General features: G+C 39.8%; 1 protein-coding gene across 1 annotated transcript in view; it reads left to right on the forward strand.

Annotated features, from left to right (window-relative positions):
• RORB (RAR related orphan receptor B) overlaps window positions 1-22,587 on the forward strand; it is a 211,828-nt gene that overhangs the window by 162,692 nt on the left and 26,549 nt on the right. Inside the window, exons 4-5 of the mRNA XM_027549474.1 lie at window positions 5,280-5,681; window positions 21,993-22,114. Of these exons, the coding sequence (XP_027405275.1) occupies window positions 5,280-5,681; window positions 21,993-22,114 (524 nt within the window). The remainder of the gene's footprint in view (window positions 1-5,279; window positions 5,682-21,992; window positions 22,115-22,587) is intronic.

Genomic DNA, 22,587 nt, shown 5'->3' on the forward strand with positions numbered 1-22,587 from the left:
GGGGAAGAAATTTACTGCAGCATAAACTTCTATGCAAGTAAAAGCAATACAGTACCTAAGGATGCTAAGGTTTAAGAATAATGATTCTTCTTGATTTTAAGTCTAGAAACAACCCTGAGGCTTCCAGGAACATCATCCAAATTGCCTCCTAAACATGTCTTATGTCAAACTGATGATGAGAAGAAATACTAAGGGGTGATAGAAGTGGTTGGGAATGAGGAGAAGGAAGTACAACAGAAGGAAAAAATGATTCTTTCTAAGGGAAAACAAATTCTTCTTTATCATTTGTATAGAGGGAGTTTGTTATAAGCCTTGAATATAAAGGGTACTTTATAAACTAAGTAAGTCACACTAATACTTGGAAATGGACTTCCCAGGTGGTACAGTGTTAAAGAATCAGCCTGCCAGTGCAGCAGACACAGGAGACATGGGTTTGATCCCTGGGTCAGGAAGGTCCCCTGGAGTAGGAGATGGCAAAAATTTCAGTATTTCTTGCCTGGAAAAGCCTATGGATAGAGGAGCCTGGAAGGCTACAGTTCAGGGGATCGCAAAGAGTCAGACATGACTTAGCACACACAGGTCTGTCAAGTTCAGTACCTGGGAAGCTAAATAGGGTTTATCTCCTATTGATTGATAATGCCTAGTATGTGGTATCAAAGGATTACAAAGTCCTGAGGTTATGGTTGATTAGCCATGTCTATAAGGGCTCAAGAATGAGAGGTGGCATGTCGTCTGCCACTAATTTATTATAGCTACCTTCTGCAGATGAAGCAAGCATTTTCAAAGTGCTTTAGAAGTAGTACCAGCAGCCACAGTAAGTTGTCTCACATCAAACTTTTTTCTACCTAACACCCCATTCAGCTTCCCTCAGACATAAAGTGGCATCTTCATTTTTATGTTTTTTCATTTACTCTCTATAAGTTATGCTTATCTCTAAGAATATTTACTTCACTATAGCCGGTCACTGAAGCAACATGACTACTAGTAGACAGCTGGATATAACTGTTGACTCCACTGGACTTTCACTCTCTCCTGAATTTCAGCTTTTATAGTGGTGGATTAGCCACAGCAGGTTTATGAGTAGAAGACAAACTCAGCAGTAACAAATTTGCTCAAATTTAGCATTGGCAAAGAATCAAAAGTCAAATCCACTTGGCAAACACAGATGTGTTTATGTGTATTAAAGGGGGAAGGTATTGCATGTACATGTGTGTGTGAAGTGATGGCATGTGTATACCCACTGAATCTTCTCCACCATTGTATTTATTTCTTTTTTAAAGTGGACCCTTCACAAATGTTAGCTGTAGGAATCTTCAGTGTAAACTATTTCCAGTTGTATTAGTACTACTTAAAAAAAAATAAACAGAAAAAGTTTTTGTATCAGTAGGAAGAAACTGCACCCCAAAGGGAAAACATGGTAATTCCCTTGCAATAATTAAGTATGTGTCCTCCAAATGGCATGAAAACATGAAAGCTGCCTACAGGGGCAGGTGTCACAGGTTTGGCTTCTTCTTATCCAGCATGGCATTGTCCAATATGGTATCCGCATGTCACTATTTAACTTTAGATTTGTTAAAATTAAATAAAATTTAGACTTGTGGACACAGCAGGGGAAGGAGCAGTGGGAGGAACTGAGAGAGTAGCATGGAAACATATATATTACCATATGTAAAACAGAGAGCTACTGGGAGTTTGTCATATAACACAGGGAGCTCAACTCAGTGCTCTGTGACAACCTAGGGGGTGGAATGGGGTGAGGGGTGGGAGTGACGTTCAAGAAAGAAGGAACATGTACATAATCATGGCTGATTCACATTGTTATATGGCAGAAACCAACACGACATTCATTGTAAAGCAATTATCCTCCAATTAAAAGTTTTTCAAATGAATTTTTTTTTAATTAAATAAAATTCACAATTCAGTTCTTTAGTCATACTAGCTATATTTCAAGTGCTCAAAAGCCACATTCGGCTTGTGACTACCACACTCAAAAGCACAGGGAACATTCCATCATCACAGGACGCTCTATCGAATTAGAACCTGAGGAGGATGAGAAAGAATATTTCAAAATTATAACTAGCTTTAGGTAGACAGAATCAGATTATTTCTACAAATCTTAAAGCACTACAAAAAAGGCATATCCTTGACATTTAAATGTTAAATTAAGACCGGTTTCCTTGATAAGTAGTGTGATATAAACATAAAGAACTTTACAGCCAAAGATAAAACAATTTTTAAAATGACTATGGAAAGTCATAGATGATAAGTTCAACAACTGAATTCCTCTTGAAACAAAAAAGCTTGTGTCTAGTTGTGTGGTAGGAAGCAGCAATCTTTGAAGAAGTACCATCTTTGTTTTATCATTGTTGTTCAGTTGCTGAGTCCTGTCTGACTCTTTGCAACCCCATGGGCTGCAGCACACCAGTCTTCCCTGTCCTTCACCATCTCCCAGAGTTTGCAACTTTGTTTTATAATTACTCCAAAAAACTGACATTTCATTTGGAATCCTACCATTTCAGGTAGACCTGAAAAAGTTTCCGATACATTTGCATAAAGTTGTTCTTTGCTAGTGTGGGATCAAAATCAGGCTTAAGAGCACATCACAAGCAAATACTATCATTGTTGAATATTTATGAAGCACTTGCAATGTACACAGAACTGTGCTAGTTTCTTTGAGAGCTAGCAGTTTAACAAGAGGCTGCCTCCATACTCAAGTGAATCTCATTAATAGAATAATTCAAATTTGAGAGGGGCAAACATTTAAAACACGTGTTGTACTGATTAATGGGTAGTGGAAAGAAGAATGCTGCTGCTTGAAAATATAATAGTAATATAGCCTTTGCTAAAATAAGCCTATGAACACAATAAATGTATTTACAAATAGTGAGAAGGAATTTTTTATTTATCAGGAAAGTTCAGTAAGTTTATTTTGCCAAGTGCTGTAATTTTTTTTTCCCAAATATGTCACCACTTACTATAGAAAGGAACATAAAACTGAAAAATTGGCTCATCTGTGTTTCTGAAATGAATGGAAAATTTATTCTAAACTAATACTGAAGTCATTGTCAGCAAAATCCTTGATTTAGGATGAAGCCTGATAATTTCAAAATGTAGTGGAACTTTAAGTTTTTTCTTTGAAAATATTTAAGTTGTTCAGTGACTTGATAAGTCAGTTTTTTGGAAGAGGAATAACTATTCACCATTGAGTGAGTTTTCAGATATTTACCAGGGCAAAGAACTCGGCAGCATACTTATTTGACACTGCTAGCTTTGATTGTGAGGTCTGTGGTTAACAGCAGAATTCTGAACCTAAAATTGACAAATGTAGGGTCTTGTCTGGGTTCGTTCCCACATCTTTTATCAGCTGCAGGTTAGTTCTACAACCCTCCTAATTGTAGCTGGCTTTGACTGAGATGGCTCTGCTGTGTTTCACATCTCTTATCCTCCAGCAGTCTAGTTCAGGCGCTCACACAGGCACTGTGTAAGTCTCTGCTTGCATTGTGTGCGTGCATGCGTGCGTGCTAAGTTGTTTCAGTCGTGTCCGACTCTGCGACCCATGGACTGTAGCCTGCCAGGCTCCTCTGTCTATGGGGATTCTCCCAGCAAGAATAGTGGAGTGGGTTGCCATGCCCTCCTCTACAGGATCTTCGTGACCCGGGGATCAAAACTGTGTCCCCTGTGACTCCTGCATTGTAGGCAAATTCTTTACCACTGAGCCACCAGCCCTCTGTTTGTGCGTGTGTATGCTTATTTGCTCAGTTGTGTCCAACTCTTTGTGACCCCATGGACTGTAGCCTGCCAGGCTCCTCTGTCCATGGGGATTCTCCAGGCAAGAATACTGGAGTGGGTTGCCAGGTCCTCCTCCAGGGGATCTTCCCAACCCAGGGATCGAACCCAGGTTTCCCACATTGCAGACAGATTCTTTACCACCTGAGCCACCAGGAAGCTTACATACATCAATATCCCATGGGCCCAGAGCATAACCCTGAGTCAAAGGGGTGGAGCAGGATGCCTGCACAGAGTGAAAGGGCATTGCAAATTTATATGAGAAAGAGAAGACACATAGGCAAACAGCATCAGGGTCATTAAAGCAGGCAATCCGCTACAGTATCTGTTTCATCTAGTGTGCTTAGATGCTCAGGCTCCTCTGTTCTTGGGGATTCTCCAGGCAAGAATACTGGAGTAGTTTGCCATGCCCTCCTCAAGGAGATCTGCCCAACCCAGGGATCAGACCCAGGTCTCCCGTACTTCAGGCAGATTCTTTACCATCTGAGCCACCAGGGAAGCCCAAGAATACTGGAGCAGGCATCCCTTCTCCAGGGATCTTCCCAACCCAGGAATCGAACTGGGGTCTCCTGCATTGCAGGCAGATTCTTTACCAGCTGAGCTACCAGGGAAGCCCGTTTCACCTAGAGTGTATAGAAATCTAAAGCAAGGAGGTTTGGAAAGAGGTTTGAAAGATACTACAATTACAGCAGTATTTACAATAGCCAGGACATGGAAGCAACCTAAATTTCCATCAACAAAGGAATAGATAAAGATGATGTGGTACATATATACAATGGAATATTACTCAGCCATTAAAAGGAACTAAATTGTGCTATTTGTAGAGACAGGGATGGACCTAGGGACTGTCATACAGAGTGAAGTCGTCAGAAAGAAAAAAAGCAAATATTGTGTAATAACACTCCTATGTAGAAAAATGATACAGATGTACTTATTTGCAAAGCAGAACTAGAGACTCAGACGTAGAGAAGCGAAGGCAAATGATGTGGTTTACTTAAAATTGTGTTTCTCACCCTGTTCTACATCCTTGGTCTTACCCAACCTGCTATTTAGAAAATAGTGAAATAATAGGGTCTTAGCTGACAATCCAGAAATCCTAACACTTAGGAGGAAAGTTAATGATGAGTGTTGGTTGACATTTGAATAGATACTATGTGGTAGTTTGAGATTTTTGTGAATTTTATTTTCCCCACAAGTAAGAAAGAACAAGGAAATGTGTAATGGTTTATGTGCATAGTGAGAACTAAGTCTAAGCTAGGAAGACATTTAAATACTCATAGATGTATTTCTCATTGCCATGAAGTTAGAAGGCAGACACCCCTGAATATAACCGTTTAGCAAACATGGAGTGCAAACCAATGGACTCAGGGGCTCTGGGACTTGGACTTTGTACATTTTATATTGAGGAGACAGTCATCGTGAGCTCTTGAACTCCCAGTGGTTAATGAGAGAGATAACCACAAGTGCCGTTTTCTACTTTTGTCTCCCGCCAGCTGTGAAGTTTGGGAGGATGTCCAAGAAGCAAAGAGACAGCCTGTATGCTGAGGTGCAGAAGCACCAGCAGCGGCTGCAGGAGCAGCGGCAGCAGCAGAGTGGGGAGGCAGAAGCCCTCGCCAGGGTGTATGGCAGCAGCATCAGCAATGGCCTCAGCAACCTGAACAATGAGGCCAGTGGCACATATGCCAATGGACACGTCATAGACCTGCCCAAGTCCGAGGGTTATTACAACGTGGATTCCGGCCAGCCGTCCCCCGATCAGTCAGGACTTGACATGACTGGAATCAAGCAGATAAAGCAAGAACCTATCTATGACCTCACATCCGTACCCAACCTGTTTACCTATAGCTCTTTCAACAACGGGCAGTTAGCACCAGGGATAACAATGAGCGAAATCGGTAAGTGGAAATCTTCCAGAACATTTTTGGAAATTCTATTTTGAAGTGGCCTTGGTCGTATTTCATAAGATCATTTTCTTAGGTCTAAGGTGAATTACTTGCTTTCATGACTTCTAATGAGAAAACTAATTGATTTTAAAATATAGTCTGATAAGTGTCATTGTTCCCAAGGCCCATAAAAGTTAATTTCAAGCAAAGGAAGAAAGAAGAAATTATAAATAGATGCTATGTGTAAAGAACAGATGCTATCTGTTGGATTTGGGTTCATCACTGAAGGAAAAATGTTATTGGTATAAACAAAATTTCAGCAAGTGTTCAAAGTGATGCTATTAAAAGTGAAATAGCTAAGGGATATAGAAGCAGTATGTAGAAGAAAGTGAATGAATAGGGCTCCAACTCTCTAAGATAACTGGGGACAAATGTCAGTTTCCTTCTGTAGAGAGGCAGAAGGATAGACCAGAAGACCTCTAAGGCTCTTGTAAATCTCAATTCAAGAATTTTACTTTGGAATAAAGTCTGAATTACTGGCAATAAAAAGAGTATAGTCCACCTTGGATCTGGAATGTAAACAGGACTTGAAAAACTTGGTGGAATCCAAATAAAATCTAGAGTTCAGTGAAAAAAAAAAAAAGACTGTAGTTACAGAAGAGCAACAAATAAGCCCCACTGAGCAGGGCAAGTCCCAGGCACAGCTGCCTGAACAACACTACCCTCTTGCTTTGGCAGCATCCTTGCAAAGGAGTGGTGTTCAAGAGTGCATCTGCCTAGGTGCTCTGTCTTCTCTCCTCACAATTCTTTTACCCTATTAAGCTTAAGAGTCTGTTAAATGTCTAGTTGGTTGATTTTATTCAGTAATTGCCATAAAAATATGGATGTAAGTTTAACACATTACCTCCTGGGTAACAGAGCTGCCTGTGAACAGTGTCCCGGAGGAGCTCACAGGCAGTGGCTCTAGCAGGCTTCTTTGCAGTATTCAGTGCACAGGGGAAAGCGGTGTGGAGCTCAGAAGTCTGAGGCCTCCTCAGATCTCTCCCTAAGAGGTAGCAGAAAAGAGTGGTTAAGAACCAGGCCACTTGCGGACTTCCTGGTGATCTAGTCATTAAGACTCTGCTCTTCCACTGCAGGGGAACTTCCACTGCAGGTTCAATCCCTGGTCGGGGAACTAAGGTCGCCCCTGGCATGGCCAAAAAAAAAAAGGTACTAGGCCACTTGAATTCAAATCCTGGATCTGTGGCCTATTATCTGAGCTGGAAAGCAAGTTTCTCAATCCCAGTTTGCTTATTCTATTTGTTTCTCAAAAAGTACTAGCTCATAGATCTCACCATTGTTGTAAGAATTCAACGAGTTCATACATGTAAAACAGAGCCACGTTTGGCACTCAGTAAGCGCTCAGTAGCTCTGAGCTGTTTCCACTTATCCACCACGTGTTCAGTCACCTTCTCTGTCTAAACAGTGAGTAGGAGCCCAAAGCCTACGAGTGTTTTAAATAAAGTTGATGTGAACACATAACGAAGGACATGCCATATGTATCTTGGCTACTTCTCCCATCTGGCTGAGGAAGACGTGATGTGACACAGTTACAAAACCTGAAACGTTATTTCTCTCTCTCAGCAATCCAGCCTATGGCAGGGAGCAAAGAAGTGGTTGACAAAGCCCTTGTAACAACATCCACAGCTGAGGGATGTAGAAAACTGCCCATCAGCGTTGATAACAAAAATATTCATTAGATTTCTCTACTTCAGCAGGGACCATGTCACAGGCACTTCACGCACTTAATTTTCACAAACATAAGTAAAACTGTTATTCCCATTTTACTGATCAGGAAACATAGGCTCAGAGATGTCTCATGACCTGCCCATATCCTTTGATTACTAAAGGATAGAGCCAACTTCCATCCCAGGCTATCTGATTCTGGAGTTCTTGTGCTTATCCATTACCCTACTATTTGCTCTGGGCTTAATGTTCACAAACTGCACTGTCAGTCAATAGAGGACAATCTGTTTAAGTAGAGTCACTCAGTCTTTCCAAGAGGACATGTTAAATGGAAAAGAACTAGGCACCATTTTTTGCTTTTATCCTACTTAATATCTGAGTGCCTGAGTTTGCTACTGATCTGGAACACATGTTTAAAACATACGGAAGCAGAGACAATTGTTGGGCAGTCTTCTGTTCCACACAGAAAAAGGAAAGATTTCTAAGAATTCAAAAATCTTCATGATTTAATTTCTAAATCACAGTTTCTTTGCGATTTAGAATCAGTAGGAGGTATTACAGGAAGAGAACTGCAGCCAAAAACATGAAGTTCAGGTAACTCTACCCTGGTCATTTTCCTTCTGGCCTGAACTAGAGAATCTCGAAATCTATCCAGATAGATTTTCTACAGACATTGACCCCAAAATAAACTAGCATTTATTTTTCTCATTTCAAGATACTATTAGTCTTTCGAGATCCCTAGATCTGCTGTAAATTTTGGAGGTTTCTTCCATCCGACTTTTAGGGATGCGATTACATTGTCCTCCGAGAGCTCTCAAATTTAGCTGGCTCCTAAGCCTAAGCATTGCCTTGGTTCCCATTTCGTTAAAACGGCAACGCCATCTAGTGGACACAAACTCCTCCGCGCGTCGGAGGGAGATAACCAACCGGAGCAACGACAATGTGTCCGACTCTTTGCGACCCCATGGACTGTAGCCTATCCGGTTCCTCCGTCCATGGAATTTTCCAGGCAAGAGTGCTGGAGTGGATTGCCATTTCCTTCTCCAGGGGCTCTTCCCGACCCAGGAATCGAACCCAGGTCTTCCGCATTGCGGGCAGACGCTTTCCCGTCTGAGCCACCAGGGAAGCCCAAGGCGATGCGCAGTGCTTCCCTGCACCACCTAAAACACTGCCATTCATTTCACTAAAGCACCATAACCGTCTTTGTGGGCAGGAGGGCACCAGTGATGCATAGTAGTTAAGAACTTTGGTTCTACAGTCGGACTGCCTGAGTTCAAAACCTGGCTGCGGCTTTTCCTTCAGTCAGTTTACCTAAGCTGAGTCTCAGTCCTAAACCTGAGACAAGAATAACCCCAACCTGTGTATGTGGATTAAATTAGTTAATATTTGAAAATCCTTAGAACAGTATCTGTCCTGCATGAGCCTTATCATCATCATTGTTATTATCAATATAATTTATATCATATAGGTATTCATCTCATTACCTAATAACATTCCTAGTCGTTACAGGTTATGTAATTACCTTTTATTGAGCACTTACAATGGTGCCAAGCAATATTTAATGCTTATAACAACCCTCTTATGCCTGTTATATAAGTATTTGTATATCCATTTTGCAGGTGAAAACATTGAGTCTCAAAAGTTACAAAACTTATTAAAAGCAGAGTAAGCCAGTGAACCCAGGTCAGAATAACAGCAAAACCCTCCCTTAACTATGTTTCTTCCCATCAAAGGGAGCCCCTCACTAGCTAAGAAAAAGGCAAAAGGAAGCTGTAAATTAATAATTAGGCATCAGGTTTACCTGATTTTAGCAGGAATTTTATCTCAAGCTGGCATGGTGCATGTGTTTATCTTTACAAATAAGATTTTGCAGCGCTTGGTGGCAGGGAGAGGAAGCTTTCTAGAGGCAGACGGGCAAACAAGCCGAGGAAGAAAGTGGAAAGTTGTGCATTAGCTCCCTCACCACAGCCTTCAGATGAGGTGAAAGATTCTGCAGGACTAATTAATACTCTTAATGAAAGCTCATTTAAGCTCACAGATGATTGACAGTGTATCTGTGAGGTACCAGACAACAAGACAATTCACCCAGCCAATCAATGTGCTTTTAAGAACGGGGGGAGGGGAATCCATCAAATTAGCTTCAATGCTAATGGTATAGACTGCCTTCTACATATATCGTCTGAGTTTGCTGTTCAGTAATTTTCTCTCCAGATGGACAATGAAATGTGAATTCATTGATCCCTCCTATATAATCTTAACTGTAGATTTACTTTCCTATTCCTTTTGTGTTCTATTTATGAAACCTGGAATTTTAAACATCAAAAAATAGAAATAAACCTCTTTTTAGCAAATTCTTCTATTCAGAAGCTGTGTATTAATACAGAAGTTTACAAAAAGGGATTGGCCTAACGGTGCTCTAATCCCTGTGATGTACTACTTTTTTTATCAAAGCTAAATAGACACATGGAAGATATTTCTAGTGCTGTTTTATTGGGGAAAATTCTATAAAACTTGATCGTGTTTCAGTTGTTCTTTACTAAGAACACCATGAAAGTGCTATAGTCATAAGGCAGAATTTTCAATGGCATAGGCTTTTTGAGGCAAATATTTTATAACTGTTTAAATCTATTATGCATATTCAACTGCTCATTCAGAAATGGTACAGAGAATAGAGTTTAACTCCAGGTATGTATTTTCTATGTCTTCTGGTGGCACCTGTATCAAACACACATAGGCATTCAATTTAGGAGCAAGTGCCTAATAAGTCTTTAAAAATGAATGAAAGTAGACTAAATCAGTGAGGAAAACCATTCAAGCAGGTTGCTGCTGCTGCTAAGTCTCTTCAGTCGTGTCTGACTCTGTGCAGCCCCATAGACGGCAGCCCACCAGGCTCCCCCGTCCCTGGGATTCTCCAGGCAAAAACACTGGAGTGGGTTGCCATTTCCTTCTCCAATGCATGAAAGTGAAAAGTGAAAGTGAAGTCGCTCAGTCGTGTCCGACCCTCAGCGACCCCATGGACTGCAGCCTTCCAGGCTCCTCCATGCCTGGGATTTTCCAGGCAGGTTAGGGAAATGAAAATCCAGTGTCTCTAGTTCTTCCTTTTTTGCCTTGATGGAAGACATCTTGTGAACTTCCATTGTTATGACATTCCTGTCACCCTCACCCAAACACAGGTCCTATGCAGGCAGTTTAGGAAATCCTTAGTCCCCATGCTAGCCATGTGAACTTGTTCAAAATTATTCAGCTCTCTGGAGCTCAGTCTCTTCATTTGAAAAATAAGGCCGCTGGACTAAATGATTTTGAAGGATTATGGTTCTCCCACCTCCTGGTGGACGCTCTGGGCCTATGCACAAATATCCCCTTTGTTACAGCCGCTTCCCAAGGAGAAGGGTACAGTGGTGGAGAGAAAAGGACTTATAGGCAACTAAGCAATCCTGAATGATGCTGAAATAACTGTCTGTGGTGGGAGTTTCCATAGGAAGTTTCCATGGGTGAAATGGTCCTGTCAACTATACAGTTAATAACCACAGTCACATCAGAAGTGTGCACCAGCCTCTTCTCTTCACCCATGCTCTTGGGGAAAAAAAAAAAATCAAAATCAAGGACAACCAGGAGCTACCCAAGGAGAGGGTGGTGACCAATCCCAAACCATCCCAAGTTTATGTACAATCAAAGTAAAGAGTAAGCTTTTGTATGGATACAGCTTCAGGGTCAATCCACCTGTCCTGGCCCACTTCTGATCACCTCCCTGACTCCCTTGAAAGAAAAAAAGGGACAAAAGACTAAGATATGTTCTTAGTTGAGCCCCAGGCCTACCCAGGTGACCTTGGTTACTTGAGAGGGATTTACTTGACACCTCTGAGTAGCGAACTATCCATGCACTACATCCCAAGAGGCTGCTTATTTCCAGAATCCCATCTTCTATCTCAAAAAGAAAAAAAAAGAAATTGCATGAGTGTGGGGGCTGGGCTATGCAACTCAATTTGTCACATTTCTGGGATCTCTACCATGGTCATAACTATATTAACTAGTCAATGGTCATGAATTATTTTAGACCATCCCAGGACAAAGGACACTGTAATTCTTTCCTGTGTGCATGCTCTGTCGCTTCAGTCATGTCCGACTCTGTGACCTCATGGACTATAACCCACATGGCTCCTCTGCCCACGGGATTATCCCAGCAAGAACACTGGAATGGGTTGCCATTTCCTCCTCCTTCTTTGGCAGGTGGATTGTTTTTACCACTGAACCACTTGGGAAGCCCATAGTTCTTTCCTAGGTTTTTATTCAAATCCATATCTTTCTAGATATCCTTAAATAATCTGAAAAAAATCTCCAAGGTCACCTAGTAATGTGTTGTAGTCACTCACCTATCATGCTCAGTGCAATGATTCATATATATATATATATATGTGTATATATATATATAAATGATCTACATCATAAGAAATACATACCTCTATGCTTAATTGAAGTACTTATAAACCTGTGTATCTACTCATAGCATATGTATGCACATTAGCCATGACATCCTCACACCTCTGTCAGTACAGCTTTCCTTGCATGCTAGCATTCACTACCTTAGGTAAATCACCTTTTCTGTTTTGAGTTGAAATTGTGTGAAACTGACCTTCCTCAGTAGATTTCTCCTGGAGATACCAGTTTGGAATTAATTTTTGACTCAGGACATCCTAAGAAGACTTTAAAATCCACCAATCAAAAAAAAAAGTGCTATTGGGAAGCTATGGGAAAACCAATTCCATTTTCTACACTCAGTTTCAAAAGCCATAATAGACATAAAATATTCTGCAATAAGGAAGAGGAAAGGAGATTTCATGAGGTTCTGCTTCTGACTTATTGAAGGATAGAGTGTTTATGCTTATCAGACAGCCTCTGAAACAGCCCCTCTGTTCACTAGTACTTCCCAGCATTGCAAGCTTGACACTGACTCTCAGAAATAGCTCTGAATAGCTCTTCCACTGATTGGGGTGAATAGGTCCTTCATTGGCCACATTTTCAAACACCTATTTTGGGAAGAACTGGCAAGAGTTAAAATACCACATAAGCTATGGAACACAGAAATGTTGTTCCATAACAAAAGTCAAATGATGGGTAGGAGTTGTTGGAGCTTGATACATTTTGGTTTTCATTACCATACTGCTGCTACTGCTAAGTCATTTCAGTCGTGTCCAACTCTGTGTGACCCCATAGACGTCAGCCCACCAGGCTCTCCTGCCCCTGGGATTCTCCAGGCAAGAACACTGGAGTGGGTTGCCATTTCCTTCTCCAATTTTCATTACCATAGTACACAACCAACTTAACAGGCTCTCTCCCAACCAGTACAGAATTTATTTCTGTGATGTTTACAAATGTGGGGAAGCCTGTTGAAAATGTTTCTAGCTGGAAAGACTTTTATTTTAGACGTAAGCTATAGATAAGGATATGTGACAATATACCCTCGCTACTGAGAAAAAGAAATTTACTTTTTAAATCTGAGCCCTGTTTATGCAGACTATTGTGGAACTGCTATTTGGTTTTCAGACATGTTTGTTCTAGGAACATTTGGTGCCAGACTATTTAGAAAATACTTACTTTAAAACATTAGTCAATGAATGAAATGTATTATTTAAGCAATCAAGTGACTTTTAAATATTTAGATTAAATGTTTGAAAGTGTAATAATTGCCTCCAAAGATGTCTTCTGATTTAGTTATTCCTAAAGGTCAGAATTATATTGGCTACATTTCTAAATGGGGGATAAAGTTGGGGAGGGATTGCTTCTGTCTAAATTAACGGTCAATCCATATGTCAGCAAAATCCAAATAGTAAAAGTCAATCCTAATGATGGCCCTGGGCAATTTTCATAATTAGGCTTCCATCATCTGTGACCTGCTGAGTGTCCTTTGGGTGATGTGGAGAGGGAGGTGCACTTTCTAAAAGAGAGTGGTTAAGATTTTCATGGGCTCAAGATTATGTTGTTTTTGCTTGTTCTAAGTCTCTTTACTTTTAAGACTGTGAGCTGTACTCCTATCTTCCATACCTCTGCAAAACTTCTCCTTCACCAGTCAAATCAAAGAGAAATTCCTATTTAGCCCCTCAGACTCAAGTCTATGCTTTTACACAGCCCTTAGAAAATACCACTGCTGCCAAAACTTTCTGTGGATGGAAAATCAAGCCCAAAGAAACTAAGACTTTAGGATGTTAAGTGACTTCAAGCCTAAAGGGGTTCATGTTGGCTTCCTCCATCTTAACAAGACACTTCCTTAGAACTCCCCATTTCTAGGGCATTGAATCAATCTTTTCTGATTGTTCTGTGAATGAGGTCTTTTACTATGAAACTTAATTTTGAATGATAATGATTTTATAATAAGTTCTTTCTTAATTTTTTTAGCTAGTTTGAAGAAAGGGAACTGTAATTTCTCTAAAACTAGACATGCACTATTGCAATGAAACAAAACACTTGTGTTCCAAAACAGCTTTCCATTGTTAAATTATTAAGAATTCACCCTTTTAGACAGTTAATTTGTTTTGCTGCTTATGGTCTTTTTTCCCTTTGGATATACTCCAAATATAAATGCCATATGGATTCTTTCAGTTTTTCTTTCTGGTTTAGTTTCTGTTTTCTTAATTTTAAAATGCTCTCACCTGAACTTTCTGAAAGTTGATAAAATTTTAACCATTTTATTTATTAATCTGTTTATGCAGTCTTTGCCCAGGTATTATTACTTGTAGCATTAATCCAATTTTTTCACTGTTTTTCTCTGTGTTAATGTTTTATTGAATTGTGTTTTAAAAATGTGATAAAACATTTTTATCATTTTTATAGGTAATAACATAATCTTATATTTTCTTAATATATCTTTCTAAAGAACCTTAAAAGCATTTTGCTTAAGACCTACATGAAGTAAAAATCAGTTATGCCATTCTCTGATATAATAATTGGCTGTAGAATTTGTTTGAAAAGGAGACCTGAAGCTTTCCTAATTCACTGGTAAGAAAGTAATGAGTGATTGGACCTTGAAACCGAACAAACAAATGAGTTATGGGTTATTTATGGCCCCAAATTCTTCTTTAAAAAATTTAAAGAACTTGAAATATGTGCTGAAAATCTTTCCTTCCTCCTATTGAGGTTATGGATCACTACTAGATGGCTGTTTTAAGCTTTAATATTGATGTTTCTATGCTGGTGGCACATTTCTACTTATGCCCCCAAAATACTCATCTCTAAATAGAGATTAGAAAAATCAGAAAGGCCTTAAAAGTAACATTGTCCTCTCTGACACTGTCGTCTGTTACACCCTAACCAGTAGACTTGTTCTATTTAATGACAGAAAGCTTATAAAACCTTGAGTCTATTGTCAAAATGACAAAATGCACACTTGGTTAAATGTTCCACCTTTAAACCAATTGTTCTAATGTATTAGAGTTACTGCCTCAGTGTGTGGGTTCAGAGGAGTCTTGATATTCTGAAAATCTAATGCAGGCACTTAAAACTTGCCTTGAGCAAGTCCGTAGAGATATCCTGGCATTAATTCAAAGCGAATCCCCTAAGAATTCCACTTCCACACTAGTAGTATAAACTAAACAGGGAATTGAGCGGTTCTCTGGATCCTTAAGGCAAGTTATAAATTAAAAATTCATTAATCATTTCGATTGAGGCTGATATATAGTATTTTAAGAAGAATACTTCCAAGTTTTTTTTTGTTTGTTTAATTCCTTATGGAGAAAAATGAATAGGGGCTATAGTTCACAAAGAAGAAACCATCCTTTCTCATGAGAAAAAAAGGAGGAAGAGAAAGAATTAGGAAGTTCAGATGCAACTCCCTCTAGTACTATATATAGCTTTGAGCCTCAGCTTTCTCGCCTTGATACAGTTGGGCCACGGGTGCTCTTGGTAATACCACTGAAAGCAGCAGTTTTTAAAGATATACTCAACTTTCCCTGCTCCCAGGATGTGGGATTCTAATGAAACCACCCGTGCAATCCGTGTCTGAGACACTGTAGCCTTTGGAGCAGCCATTTGCTGAAATGTCTAGTGAGAGCTAAAATAAGCCCCTTTGGTGGAAAAAACCCGCTGAGTGGTTGAAATCAGAGATGCAGAAGGTCACTTGCTATTTTAGTAGCTGCAAGCTGGTCCTCATTTTATAATATTGCGGTTATAAACAAGAAATCGTCACCCTACTTGTCAGTATACTTACTTCTCATCAAAATAAGCAGATGTAGCCTTTTTTCTACATAGTACTAGGTAATTTAAATGACTTCTTTCCAAACTTTGCTTTACTATATGGATTAATACATAATAAAAGTTATTTTTCATGTATTTCTTTAAATATTACTTCAAAATATTGTTTTTATACTGTCTGATATGATTAACCTTTTAAATCCATTGACCTGTGTGTCTCATGTCCATCCCAACCATTTGTAAATACCTTAAGGAGGGACTTTTTTCATACTTCTTTGATTTATTCCACAGATCACAATGAAGATTGACTGGGGTTGGGGTAGGGGAGGGAAACTTTACAGTTTCAGAGAGAGAGAGACAGGTGACCCAACTAACTTCTGGAATTATTTAGATACAGTCCTTTTGGAAATAGAGGAAGGAAGTTAGTTCCAGTCCCAGTGTTCTACAATTTTTGCACACCCTATTGAGAATTACCATCAATTTTATTCCAGTTTTCCTTTCAAAAATTTACTTTCTCTCTTCTCTTTGCTCATAAGTGGATCTAAGATTACTTCTAAAGCTTCTAGGGAAGTGTAACAATTTTAACTGAGAAGGCAATGGTACCCCACTCCAGTACTCTTGCCTGGAAAATCCCCTGGATGGAGGAGCCTGGTGGGCTGCAGTCCATGGGGTCGCTGAGGGTCGGACATGACTGAGCAACTTCACTTTCACTTTTCACTTTCATGCATTGCAGAAGGAAATGGCACCCCACTCCAGTACTCTTGCCTGGAGACTCCCAGGGACGGGGGAGCCTGATGGGCTGCCGTCTGTGGGGTCGCACAGCGTCGGACACGACTGAAGTGACTTAACAGTAGCAGCAATTTTAACAGTATTTTTCATCAAAAAACTATAAAGTACATTTGCCTGCATCAGTTATTTCTTAAATCTCTTTATTGAGGTAATAATTGACATACAAAAATCTGTTCATATTTAATGCATACAATTTAATGAGTTTGGAGGTAAATATACACCCATGAAACTGTCACCACAATCTATGCCATAAACATATCTCTATATCTATTATTTTAAAGATTTATAGGATTATTCTTTCATTTGAAATATTGTCTTTTGTATCTTGTAAAGATACTTAACACATGAAGTTACAAATTCTATTAATTGGTTTTAAGTCTTGGCTTCTAATAAGCTTTCCTTCAAGGAAAGTGTAACAGTAAAAGTCTAAAAATAAAACAGGAATTTTATGGGGAAAAAAAAAGAGATGAGAGAGAAAGTGAGAGCAAGATTTTTTTTTAATTAGCAAATAAAAAATGAGAAGGGTGGACTTACTTATTAATTTGTAATTATATACCCGGTTTTCCCTTGCCAGTATCAATATTTACTTTTCTCCTCATCATGATTGAAAAGGAATGACCTGGGCTGAGCATATGAAATTGTTTTTCTCATTCCTTGATATCATTTTATTAACTATCAAAGCAGCCCACGTACTCTTAGTGAAATGGACAAACCTGTGTCTCACTGACATAAACCAAATCTTAACTACTGAGAAGATGGAGTTGCATTTTCAGATCCACTTAAGAAATCTCTAGCCTCATCCCTAGTCTCAGGGATAGGAGAGTATAGTCCATGGGCATCATCTCTGAAGGTGGTAGAATTTCCTATTATTCAGTCATCGGGGCCATACATCTGTGGACCCAATATCCCAGCATAGTGTGAGCCGACTCCTTCCTCAGCATGTGCGGTCTGCAACCCAAGCTGGTTAAAGGATCCGACCAAACCTGGGCTTTGAGAAGCAACTGCAATCCAAGTCAGGGAAATGGATGAAGGATGTGTGATTGCCCAGAAAGATTCCACATCCCCTGCTCTTTTACCTCAATCTCTTTGTCTGGACTTTGTCATGTGGTTGGTCCCTTGAGATCATACTGTTTACTCTTACCTTTTCTGTTTTTCCAGGCAAAGACTCTTGAAAGTTCCTTTGGCGCCCAGCAGGAACTTCGCATACTGTATTCATTGTCTCTCCCTTTGTCCCCTCTTTTTAAATCCTTCTCCCCGTTTCACAACTGCAGAGTCTCAGTTCAAACAAACCATCTCCTCTGATGGTCATGCATCTTTCTAATGGACAGAATGAGTCTTCTGGCCTTGCTCCCTAGGCACCAAGTCAAGCTTTACTGTGTGGTTTATACAGACCGCACCCACCCCCTGCTGAGCCTTGAGCGGGTCAATTTGGCTTTTGCACAGGGCTCACCTTCGACTGAGCGACTTCACTTTCACTTTTCACTTTCATGCGTTGGAGGAGGAAATGGCAACCCACTCCAGTGTTCTTGCCTGGAGAATCCCAGGAAAGGGCGGGGAGGAGGGAGTGGGTGGGGGGAGCTTGTGGGCTGCCGTCTCTGGGGTCACACAGAGTCGGACACAACTGAAGCGACTTAGCAGCAGCAGCAGCACCTTTGATCTGCAGACCCAAGGAAGGAAGTGGAAAAGGACTGCTCCTGCTGCTGCTGTGTCTTGGCCTTTATTGATACAGGTCTTATGTCAGAAGGAGATCTGCCTTGTATTTCTCACCATGAGGGTGTGGGAAATAAACGCTCATGTTTACTGTTTGTCTTCAAAGCTGTCGTGAGCGCTAATGCTTTAAGATCATCAAACAAAGGGTCAGTGTTAGCTTACTAAAATCCTTTGTCAAATAAAGCAGAAAACGAGGGGATCAATGGATAGATGGATATTTTCAACATTATCTTTACTAACTAAACATTGGCTGAGTACCTACTGTAATGTTCTCTCTCTCATGTGCATGCACACACACACACACTCATACTCCACTTGCTGATCCTGTGCATCCTTCTTCAGAACTGTCCTAAATCTAGCCCCTCCACTCTGTCTCTGTCATTCTCACCTTGTTCAGAAATCCCTCACATTGCCTGTATTTTTCACAACAGCCTGGTTAATCTCACTTACTCCTTAGTGCCATCTCATCTTCTTTGCCGTGGCCGGGATAACCCTTTAAAAACAGAAGATCAACCATGTCACTTCACTCTCCTGCCTCACAGCTTCTGCTAACTCTGAATTGCTACAAGATAAAATTCGAACTCTTTGGCCTGGCTTACTCAGCTGCTCCATCTCCAGTCACAGAGTCCATCTCTAGTCTCTTTTTTCCCTCTTTTCATCTCTTCCATGCACTCTACATTGCCAACAACATAGACGTTTTGCTGGGAAAGAGAGCTGATTTCAAAACACCATTTGTTACCTTTGTGAAAATGGGTCTAAAGTCACTCACTCTTTCTGAACCTCACTTTTTTCCTCAGTCAAAGAGAAATTGTTTGTAAAAGGTAAAGATTGTGAAGATGTAAAGTATAATGTCAGCAGTTATCCAGCTCAGAGCTAGTTTTCTCTCTGTGCCTTTCCATCATCCCCTCTACCTGAGGTCTGTCTCCCTCTTTATGTGACAAACTCCTGTTCAGACTCAGGTCAACAGGCATCTTCTCTATGGATGTTTTTCTGCCTTCCCCAGACTGAGTTAGACATTTTCTTCTTTGGGCTCCCACAATAACTCATGGTATTTGTTATATCAAGATATGACAAGATATTATTATAAGATCCTTTACAAAAAAAAAGGGTCTTTTTTAAAACTCTGTATCTTAGCTAGGCATGTAATACTGCCTCAAAAAACACGTGTGAACATGTGAATGAATATATGAAAGCATTATGTTGGGTTCTGCAGTCCAGTTCTTGAAAAATTCACAATCTTGAAGTGTGTAAAAACATCCACTCAAATAAGCATAATGTGAGCCTGACTGGAAGTAAGGCCTGGTTGAGTGAGAAGTAAATGTAAAGGCAGTTGGCTATTCTACCTGAGGACACAAGCCATTCTTATTTGAGCTGAGTCCTAAAGCATCCACGTGGAGTTACCTTTCCATTGTGCTTAATCTGCCCATGTGTTTATTATGTTCACTTCTCTCATATCCCATAGAACCCTAAATTTTGGTGGCAGAGAGCTAGAGAATTCTTAAACTTTGGCCAGCAATTCTCAGGAAATGTTGTAAAAGAACAGATAAAAAGTTTTTCATAGTGCAATTTTGAGTGCAATTGTAATTTTGCTTATAAACCCTGAAGCCTGTAAATTACTGACAAATCGTATATCTTTGAAAATGAAAACAGACTACACCGAGAAGATAAAGGTTTGAAAACTATAGAGCCATAAAAATCTTATGTTTTCATTATATACCTACTGAGGAATAGATATGTTTTTTTAAGAGTCTTAGTAATTAGACTGCCCAAGTGAAATTGAAAAATGATGAACCATGACATACCAATCTATTTTAATATGATGTATAGAATATTTCCTGCCCTGTTTTACAACATAGGAGGATGTTCAATAAAATTTTGAATATAGGATTTTTTTAAAGAAAGGATCTTTATAATATGATAAGCAATGAAAATCTAGAAATGCTCAATGCTGAATCCAATAGAGCATAACAATAATCATAAGTTAGAATTTTGTAGCCTCTTCTATATCCATCAGCTTATGGTTCTGATTGAACAACTCTAATAAATATTGAAATATCTTCCTTCAGTAGCACTGATTCCAAAATTAAATATCTCTGTTTTGTCTCCATTGTGTGGTCAGATTGCTTCCCTGATGAAAAACTGTACAGAATGTCCCAATAATGACAATTGTGGCTACCATTTATTCAGTGTATATAATGTGCCAGGCAATGGCTATATGAGATTTTTTATTTGGAAGGTTCATTAGAAACTTAAGCTTACCTTTTTAATTCCCTACATTACTAAAACTCAATTTATTTCATGACATATAAATCAGAAGCTTAGCAAGGTAAAAAAAAAAAAAAAGGTACCTAAGTACTGCTTTGAGATTTCTCCTGCAGAAGAAATAAAATATAGCTACTTAGAATGACAGAAATTGCGTTTAAAATGGCACAACCTGCAACATAAGAGAAACTCCACTTCTCTATGAGCCAAGAACAGTTACTAGGAAAAAAAGTTGGTCATCTTCGTTTTACTCACATCCCACTTACAGAATTCCTAAGTACTTTGGTTTCCCGAGGGCTTCCCTGGTGGCTCAGATGATACAGAATCCACCTGCAAGGTAGGAGACTGGATTTGATTCCTGAGTCAGGAAGACCTCCTGGAGAAGGAAATGGCTATCCATTCCTGTATTCTCGCCTGGAGAATTCTGTGGACAGAGGAGCCTAGTGGGCTACAATCCATGGGGTCACAAAGAGTCAGACAGAACTGAGTGACTGACATACTTTGGTTTCTCAAGATGTCACCTTCATGTGTTCAAATAGCAGAAGGGATTATGAGGGGACCTTCCTCCAGCTCCATCCAACTTCGGGAACTCATAGCAGCTTGTTAAATAGAATTCTTGTGTCTGGTGCTATGACTCAACTTTCATACCTTGAAACTCAAAATGATCAATATTTAAGATACAATGCCATATATAACTCATTTGGACTAAATGCCCCACCAAGATTGTGTTTATTTCTACTTTCTTATGAATAAAACTATTTTCTTTTTTTTAACTTTTTCAGAGAAAAACTTTATCTTATGAAAAATTTGAAAGAATATAAAGACACTAATGACCTAACTTCAAAATTATCACCTCATGAGTCAATATTATTTCATCTCCCTCTCCTGTTATTTACAGAAGATATCTACATGGTTCCAAAGTCAAATCTACAAAATTAATACTATTGGAGAAGTCTGACTTCTATCCCTGCCCACTCCCCATTTTCTTCTCTTTGCTCTATAGAAAACTATGTTTTTAGATTATTGTTAAATCCTCCCTTATTAAAATATAAGCAAAACATTTATATTTCAACTTCTCCTTTCTGAGATAAACACTGGTGATCTAGTGATTTTCAAAATATTTTAAAGTATTTGGAGCTTAGGCCGGACTGTTACAGTATAGCAAATGTTACAAGACTGCTAGCAGACTTTCAGGCCAAAAAGCAAGAAACATGGTAATTTGTATCTATTTCAAAAATAAATATTTATTTGAACACTATAACTTTAAGACCCCAATTTTGTGACCAAAAAGAGGAGGAGAAGGCAGTTAATTTTTATTAAAAGCATGATATTTGGGGGGAAAAGCAATAAAGAGTTTGTCTGGAGATGTGTAAATAGATAGTAGTGTTAAAGATATGTTCATACAAGTGGAGTATCTTCAAAATGCATTCCTTCAGGAAACACATTAACAGCAGGTTTCCTTCAGCAGCTCCTGCTGTTGCTGCTACTTCAGTCGCGTCCAACTCTTCCCAACCCCGTGGACTGCAGCCTCCCAGGCTCCTCCGTCCATGGGATTTTCCAGGCAAGAGTACTGGAGTGGGGTGCCATGGCCTTCCCCGTCCTTCAGCAGAGTGGGATTTTATTCACAAACCCTCAAAGTGGTCTTCTTTCTCACAGATCGAATTGCACAGAACATCATTAAGTCCCATTTGGAGACGTGTCAGTATACCATGGAGGAGCTGCACCAGCTGGCATGGCAGACCCACACCTACGAAGAAATCAAAGCGTATCAAAGCAAGGTATTCTGGGAAACGAAAGGGTTTTCTGTGACTTCTCTGACTTTCTCAGCCTCAGCCCTATTGACATTTCAGACTGGACAATCCCTTGCTGTAAGGACTGGCCTGCACATTGTAGGATGTCAAACATCATCTTTGGTCTGTACCTACTAGATGCCAGGAGCATGCCCTCCCACGTAGCTGCGACAGCCAGAATGTGTCCAGATATTGCCAAATCTGGAGGCAAAACTGCTCTGACTGAAAACCAGTGCCCTACTCGAGTGACAGAGGAGACTGGGCCCACATTGGATATGTTAGGACATCTCTTGGTGGCTTCCTTGGTCCAGGCAAGGAACGAGAGCAGTTGAAAATCATAGCAGTAATATTTGCAAACTTACTCTAGAAAAATATTAAACAACACATTCTGAATGTTTTCTTCTTGCCCTACATGTTAAAAAATGACCAGAGGAAAAAGGGAGAACTCATCCCACGTTATT

Source organism: Bos indicus x Bos taurus, chromosome 8 (genome assembly GCF_003369695.1).
Source record: "Bos indicus x Bos taurus breed Angus x Brahman F1 hybrid chromosome 8, Bos_hybrid_MaternalHap_v2.0, whole genome shotgun sequence".
Classification (NCBI taxonomy): domain Eukaryota; kingdom Metazoa; phylum Chordata; class Mammalia; order Artiodactyla; family Bovidae; genus Bos; species Bos indicus x Bos taurus.